Below are 8,147 nucleotides of genomic sequence, written 5' to 3'. Positions count from 1 at the left end.
ATAACCGTAAGAGCGATCGCATCCACTTTGCGAGAAGCTTTGCGGTGTGATCCTTGCACGGGACAAATCCACAAACCATCTCTCCCCTCCAAACCTCAGCTGGGGGTGTGGAGTGGGGCTGAAGGATGCAAACTCCACGCGAGAACAGCCTTCACGAGAAAGGCAGAAAGCAGCGCTGAGCTGGGACCCCGCAGCCCGCCCGATGTGTCCGCCTGGACACCCCCTGCCCCCCGCCACCCCCGGCGCGGAGAGGGGCGAAGGCGGCGCGGCGGGGCCGGGCAGCCGTCACGAAGTCCGTCAGTTGTGACATGCTCGCCGGAACAGCACAAGTGGGATCGATAAAGACAGCCTCCAGCTGTGCCCAAACCTGCGATTTCAATTAAAATACTGAGCCCCGATGGCCGGGACTTAGCTGGGAAGCACTGGTGCACACAAGGCGGCTCCTCGCCGGCCGGGAGACAGTGGGCACAGCACAAACCGGGCCGGGAGCCGGTACCTGACCTCGAGTTCCACGGGGGGCTTCTCCGAGCCTCTGAAAGGAAACGGTCCCGGGGCTACTCCTCGCCTCCGGGAGCCCCAAGGGCCCGCTGGCCCAAGCGAGGCAGTGGGTGCGGAGCGGCGAGCCGGCAGCCTCAGCCAGGGAAGGATGGAGAGAGCCGGCCCAGAAAACACCTCGGCAAGGACGAGGGCGGCGTGGGGAAGCTGGCAGAGAGCTCCCGGCCTCGGCTCCGCAGCCCTCTTTTATCCTGCCCGAAATCATCTCGTTTACAGAAAATATTTGTTTGCACTATTAGTTGGTACTGGAGTTAATTACTCAACGTGTGAGCGGGGAGTAATATGGATAAAAGCAGCCCCAGTGTTTATTGTGTGGGTGAGCTGTTGAGCGGTGCTTGAATAAACTGCAATTAGGGTTAGATAGAGATTAATTAACATGTGAGTGGCAAGGTGTAAAATAGTTCCCAACCCTCCACTCAGTATAATCTGCAGGCGAGGAAAAGAAGTTTGTGGAGGCTAATTAAATACTTTGCTAAAGCCGGCGAGCCCCGGCAGCGAGCGGAGCCCGGCCGCCGCCTGCCCGCTGCCCGGCGGAGGCGCGGGCTGGGCGGCCAGCGGGCTCGGCTCGACTCCCCGGGGCTCAGCCGGGCTCTCCCGCAGCCCAGCTCCCGGTCACGGCTTGTGCCGGTGCCTGTGGCTCTCCGCGGCCCTATCCCACTCTTTCTCCCCAAAAGCGGGATGGTTCCCTCCCTCTCCTGCCTCCTCCGCGGCGGGGAGGATGGAGGGGGCAGGGCTGGAGGGACGCCTGCACCTGATGCTCCAGGAGGAGAGACACCCCCCCTCCCCATCCCATCTCATCCCATGCCGGGGCGGGGTGTTCCCCGGCAGCCCCGTGGCTGGGCGCTGCCCTCAGCCCGCCGGCAGCCCGGGGCGGTCGTCGCTTTCAAAGTCTGTTTCTGGAGCGTGTTGTGGTTCGCAGGTGAAAAAGCCTGTCTGCAAACAGCCGCCAGCGAGCTACCCCGGCTGGGAGAGGAGGCGCGGCTTTGTCAGTGCCGCACAAAACCCCCCAGTTCCTCCAAACTTTCTGAGGCGTGCTAAGGAGGCGGAAAAAAAAATAAAATTAAATATATATAGAGAGGCCTTTTCATTGCTTGCTTTACCTCTGGCCAGGCTCAATCTAAACCCTTCGCTCCCCCCCCCCCCCTCCTCTCCCTCCCCCGGATAATCCTCCCCTTTATTTTAGAAACACACAAAACCAGGTTCCACGCAGCGCTATAGTGGTCACAAGTGAAAGAGAACTGAGCCCCTGAATCGCTGGGGGAAATTGGTTCGGCTGAATAGCCCCGGCCAGAGACGGGGCGGATAATCAGGGTCGGAGGGGGTGCTGCGGCTGCAGCCGGGCCCCTCTAAAACAGGTGGGGACGGGGCTCCCTCAATTACCCTGTCCTCGCAGCTGAGGCTTCTGCAAATCCTCCCCTCCCGCATCAAGTCGTTTTAATTAAGAGGAGTAGGGAAGAAACCCCGGCATCCAGGCGGTATCGCTTAGAGCTGCCTATTTGGTTTCTTTTTGATGATTTTTTTTTCGTTGGGGTTTTTTTGGGGAGGGGGGAGAAGCACGACCAAGGCTGGAAGGGACCCGGAAAGCCGCCTGGCTGCCCCCCGGAGAGCGAGCACCTTTCAGGGCTGGCAATTCCCAAAACTCCCGTTCGCAACGCACGGGGCCATTTTCTAATTTTTTTTTTTTAAACAAAAAAACCCCACAAAAAACCAAAAAACAAAACCCACAGCGAAAACCCAGCCCTGGACTCGACTCCCTTCGCGTTTATTTAAGGCTAATCACCAGCTACCCTTAGAGGGGAGAGGGGTGGAATTAAACTTAGTTTAATTAACATTAATACACTGTTCTAATTAATGGGTTGGCTATTAATTTATACATGCTGGGGAGGCTCGCAGATAAGTGACAATTTATTAATTATCTTCCAGCTCGGTTGCAACGGAGCTGATTGCAGATGGGTTGCCAAAATAACTCGAGCATGGTTGCGTGGTAGTTGCTTTAGAAAAAAAAAAAAAAATCATTCTCCCCTTCTTTAAAAAAAAAAAAGAAGAAAAAAATCCTCACGCTCACTCGGAGTGGCTCTTCTAACCCCAGCAAGAACTGGAGCACTCTTTTCCACCCAACTTGTGAATCGCACTTGCCTTCTAATTTGCCACATGCAAAACGATTCCTCTGCTTTGCAAGTTGCTTTTTAAGAAGGGAGAGAGAGAGGAAAAAACCCAGCTCGCACACGAGCGATTTGTGCGTCTTAAACTGGAAGGAAATTGTGCGTGGAGGGGGGGAGGCTCCTCTTCCTCTCTCTGCCCCAACCCACCGCGCTCCAGCCCGGCGCCTCGGCTAGGGGAAGATCCATGGTGGCATCCCCATGTCATTCTGCTCGGAGTGACTTCATGTGATGTCAGCTTTAAATGTACGAGCCCGTGATCTGACGCTCAGGAGGATGTTTGCTATCAAAATGTGACTGTGGCCACACTGAGCTGCTTGGATGAGTCTGGCCGGCGCTGGGCAGAGGTAAGTGGTCCCAAGGCGAGTCCCGCCGCCCCTCCCGTGCCCCCCGCCCCTGCCCCCGCTTCTCCCGGACCGCGGCCATCGGTGGGGCTAGGCTGGGTGGCATTGGGATGGGGGAGGTTTTTCTTTTTTCTTTCTTTTTTCTTCTTTTTTTTTTAAATACTAACAAGGTCTAGCTTGCATGTTACTTTAGCGTGTTCCGCTTAATGAGCAGTAATCTGCTACCCTACGTGCCATTGTTCTTGGATATGTTCATTTGAATGTAAATAGGGAGGGGGTGCCGGTGGGGGGGAGTGGGGGGAGAACAAGGTGCTTATTAAATTGATTTGTCTCCTGGCTTTTCTGGAATGCAGAGCCGAGAGCGGGAGCGAGTGGCTGCTCACACCAAGTTCCCGCACGGCGGAGCGACATGGCGAGCTCGGGGTCGTTGGAGACGGTCATGCCTTCCTCCTGCCCCCGGCACGACGGCAGGGCCGCCGCCACTAACCCCTCCAAGACCCTGGCCTTCTCCATCGAGCGGATCATGGCCAAGACGTCGGAGCCCAAGCCAGCCTTCGAGCAGAGGCACGGCGGGCCGGGGCCGGAGCCGGAGCCGGGCAAGAAGCCGCTGAGCCTGTGCTCGCCTCTGCCCTGCGTGATCCCCATTCCACCTCTGGGCTACGAAGTGCCCTCCAAGACTCTCCTCAACTACTCGGAGCTGTGGAAGAGCAGCCTGCGGGGCGGCGCGGGGCTCTGCAAAGCCAACTGCGGGGTCTGCTGCAAGGCAGAGCTCGCCCTGGGCCAGCCCAGCGGCCGGCTCATCAAGCCGCAGGTCATCCACCAAGCGGGGGCCGTGCCGGCCGCCCCCCGCTCCCTCTACTACTTCAACTACCTGGACGCCGCGTACCACCCGGCCGATCTCCTCCACGGACAGCTCTTCCCCGCCGGCCTGCTGGGAGCCCCGCCACCGGGGGGGCTCTCGGCCCATCAGAAGCTTTTCCTGCTGGAGAACGCCAAGCTGGCGGGGCTGGCGGCCGAGAAGCTGCCGCCGCCGCCGCCCTTCGCGCACAAGGAGCGGCTGCCGGGACACCTGGACCAGGTGATGAAGGAGGCGGCGGCAGCGGAGCGCGGCGGCCCCCCCAAGGGCCACGCCAAGCTGGGGGGCGGCGGCGGCGGCGCGGCGGAGGGCAAGCCCAAAAACTTCACCTGCGAGGTCTGCGGCAAGGTAAGGGGGGGGGGCTCCGGCGAGAGGCGACTGGGGGAGGGAGCGCCTGGGGGCCGCGCCGTGCCTGACCTCGCCTTCCCGGCGCTTCCCCGCAGGTGTTCAACGCTCACTACAACCTCACCCGCCACATGCCGGTGCACACAGGCGCCCGGCCGTTCGTGTGCAAGGTCTGCGGGAAGGGCTTTCGCCAGGCCAGCACCCTGTGCCGGCACAAAATCATCCACACGCAGGTAGGTGGGGGGCAGCCGGGATGTGGGAGGCGGCGGCTCCCCCTTTCCCCCCGCAGTCCCCCCTGACGGGCCTCTCGCTCCCTGGTGCAGGAGAAACCCCACAAGTGCAACCAGTGCGGGAAGGCGTTCAACAGGAGCTCCACGCTCAACACCCACATCCGCATCCACGCCGGCTACAAGCCCTTCGTCTGCGAGTTCTGCGGCAAGGGCTTCCACCAGAAAGGTGAGCCGAGCCGGGTCGGGCCTGCAGCCCCGCGGGGTCCTCGCCCATCATTAGCGGGGATTAAAGGCGGTGAGCGCTGCCCGGCTGGGGGAAGAGGGGCGCGGGCAGAGCCGCCGCCGCCGCTGCTCCCAATTACTTTCCCTCTAAGCCGGGCCGCATCACCGGGCACTGCTGATGGTTCTCCCTAAATGCTTTTTAAATGAGAGGTGCCGGGCCTTAGTCCTAATCCAGAGCCCTCCATTTGTCGCGGGTCACCGCACTGACCCTGCCTCTCATTTGTGCGGTGCCAGTTGCACGCTGCTCCGCCGTGACGCGGACCGAGTTTGACAAGTAGGATGGGGGTGCAGGGGGGAGACCCCTTCCCCATTCCCCCTGTCCCGTTCTGCCCCGCCTTACCTGTGCACTGTGCAGCCCGGGCACCCTTGGGTAACCCGCTTTATCACCCTTTTTTCCTCTCTGGCAGGCAACTACAAGAACCACAAGCTGACCCACAGTGGAGAGAAGCAGTACAAGTGCACCATTTGCAACAAAGCCTTCCACCAGATTTATAACTTGACTTTCCACATGCACACCCACAACGATAAGAAGCCCTTTACGTGCGTCACTTGTGGAAAAGGATTTTGCAGAAACTTTGATTTAAAGAAGCACGTCCGAAAGTTGCACGACAGCGTCTCCAGCGCTCCGCCGCCACCGTCGCGGGACCCTGGGCGCAGCGGGCAGAGCTAAGGGCCCCCCGCACTGCCCCACCCGGACCTGCTCCACCAGGCCAGCACTATTTATCCGAACCAGCCTTTGCTTCTCTGTTTTTTCCCCAGCGAGCTCAGCTGCTGGTAGCAAGAGACCCCGAGCCGCAGTTGTATATAAGAGGAATCTTATTTAACGGCGCGTTGCGCTGCTGGACCGGGGCAGGAGGGGATGGGCTGGCCACCCCCCGCCCCCGCCAGGACCAGTGCTCCTTATCCCTCTCTGTAAATCTCCATTTTAAATGTACGCTCGAATAAGTGAGGAATATATCTATATATATCTATCATGGGACAATAAACCGGCCCTTCGCAGGTGTCTCATTTCCCACCTCGGCTCTGGTCCGAGGGGTGAACGGGCTGCACGGCACTATCCCCCATGTAACGTCGCTTGTGGGAACTGGGCCGGCAGTGGGGAGCAGGGCCCTGCCGCTCCAGTCTGCCGCGGGGCCCGCAGGAAGCAAAACGATGGCGGGAGGGTACGGGCCCCAGTACTGGGGCAGCGCCAGTGCGGGACCCCTGGCCGGCGGCAAGGAGTTTCCCAGCGCCGCTTTCCGGGGTCGGTTCATTACAGCGTGTTTAAGCCGCTCCTGAATGACTATCTTTCCCTGCATGCAGATGAAATGATCTCACGCTTGCTTTCCGAGTAATGACCCAAATTAAGAGAGAAAACACAGACCCTTCAAACCGCATTACATTAATCTAATCACTCTCAGCAGGCCTCAGAAACTCTTTTTGATCAGAATATGGATAATCAAGCACTTGGATTACACTAAATATTCCATTCTCATTTCCTCCCCTCCCTCACTTTTAATATGTAAGTGTCTATTCCAGCCACGTCGTTAGCAACAATATTATTTAGCGGAGAAGCGAGATGGAGTCGGCCGGGCGTGTGCGTGCTGCTGGGGCCAGGTTGGGCAATGAACGGGGGAACAAGCCAGGCACCGAAATGCCTGGGGACAGCGTAATGGGGAGTTCACCTTTCTTCGATTAATTGAGTGGTTAAACGGTGGCAGGCAAGGACGAGCACAGCTCGCCGCCGAGAGCGGGGACGGGAGCTGACCCCTCGCTCCATCTTTCTGGATTCATTACTCGGCTGGGATGCTCCGCGCTGCCTGAGGAGTGCGCTGAGGCCGGGGAGCAATTTCAGAGCTTTTAGGGGTTTGCATTTTTAAGCGTCAGTAATAGCGGTTTGATGGTTTGGGCCGAGTGAGGAGCGAGAAAGGAGGCGCAGTGATCCTGGCAGCAGGGAAAGATGGTGTCAGAATCCGTTAAAAGATTTTGGGAGAGTTTCAGGTTAAAAGGAAATAAAAAAAAAAAAACATGAAACCCCGTCGCTCTAAGTCACCGCTCTGGAAAATGCTGACGGGGTGGAGGAAACCGTCCCCCAAGCCAAGGGGCTGTAGCTCAACCCTTCGCGGGCTGCAAAAAGTGCCAGGCGAGCTCGGCTCTCCCGCTGCCGCAACAGACGGGGCGGGATGGCTCACGGGCCGGGGACAGCGGGAAGGGACCCCTCCCGGTCTCTGTAAGGACACTGTGCGGGGGGAGGCCACGGCAGGACGAGGTGCTGGGGTAGAGGAGCGAGGTGCGGAGGCGAGCGGCGCGTCCGGCGGGGCGTGCGGAGCGGCGGCGGGACTGGTCCCGCTGCCAGGCCCGAGGGTAGGGGCACTGGGAAGAGGCTTGGGCTGCCAGCCGGGTGCTGAAAGCGGGAGCGAGCAGCGGCTGCGGACCCCGCAGACGGGGCACAAGCTGCCTCCCCAGCCCTCCTCAGAGGTGAGAGCTGTGCGAAGCCTGCTCTCCCGTAGGGAGTGAAGAAGCGCGTTTTCGTGTTTTTATAAAAAGCGACGTTGTTTACAGATCCGTCTGTGAGCAGGGGAGCGGCATCCTCGTCACGGCGAAGGGCATTCTCGGGGCACCCCGAAGGGCTGTGCCGGACAGGTTTGGTCGCATAGGCCCTCCCGGGGGCCAGCGTGCAGCCCACCCCGCGCCGGCTGCCACTCCGGCTTCCCCCGACCTCGGACGCATCGGGAAGGGGCCACCGCAGCCCGCTCGCCGCCGGCCGGCCCCGGCCACTTTCCCCCCACCCCCTCGGGATCTCACCCGGATCCCGGCACACACAAGCCGCAGATCGCGGGGGAGGGGCGGCTCTGTCAGACACACACACGCCAGAGACTCCAATTATCTTCTCCCTCACAAGATGTTTCTGCTGTCCACGACTGCTCACACTTCGGCACTCTTGCCAGCAAGCCTCAATAATAACACAAAACCCGCACAAAAAAAAAAAAAAAAAAGAAAGAAAAAAAGAACCTCTCCCGGCGCCGCAGCCGCACACACAACAGATTGAGCGGTGCCGGTGCCTCGTGGGGGGGGAGAGGAGGGCGAGGGGGTTACAGGTTCCTCCGCACTGGGAGCGACGTGCCAGCCCCGCCGGGCTTTCCCCCTGTCCCGCCCGGCCCGGCCCGCCGCTTCCCTGGGACCGGGCGGCGGCTCGGTGCGTCCCGCCGGGGCCCGGCAGCGCGCCGGGCACTGGGAAGCGAACAAGCTCAAGGCAGCTGCGTTGCCCTTTTCCCTGCACTCCGCTCTCCAAACGTCTGAGCAACCAGTTTGCTGCTAGAAACATGTTAATTGCCAACGGAGCTCATTAAGGCATGCACATGCAAAACACAGCGAGGGAGATTAAATGGACAAAAGC

At 59.9% G+C, this 8,147-nt stretch overlaps 1 protein-coding gene across 1 annotated transcript; it reads left to right on the top strand.

Moving 5' to 3' along the window:
* Positions 1–3,467: 3,467 nt before the first annotated feature.
* Positions 3,468–5,441, top strand: FEZF2 (FEZ family zinc finger 2). The gene is made up of 4 exons (XM_062008510.1): positions 3,468–4,262; positions 4,358–4,492; positions 4,583–4,715; positions 5,179–5,441. The coding sequence occupies exons 1-4, from the start codon at positions 3,468–3,470 to the stop codon at positions 5,439–5,441; spliced, it is 1,326 nt and encodes a 441-aa protein (XP_061864494.1).
* Positions 5,442–8,147: the final 2,706 nt, after the last annotated feature.

The sequence above is a fragment of the Colius striatus genome, chromosome 15, assembly GCF_028858725.1.
Source record: "Colius striatus isolate bColStr4 chromosome 15, bColStr4.1.hap1, whole genome shotgun sequence".
Lineage (NCBI taxonomy): Eukaryota > Metazoa > Chordata > Aves > Coliiformes > Coliidae > Colius > Colius striatus.
This window is presented reverse-complemented; position numbering and strand designations above follow the sequence as displayed.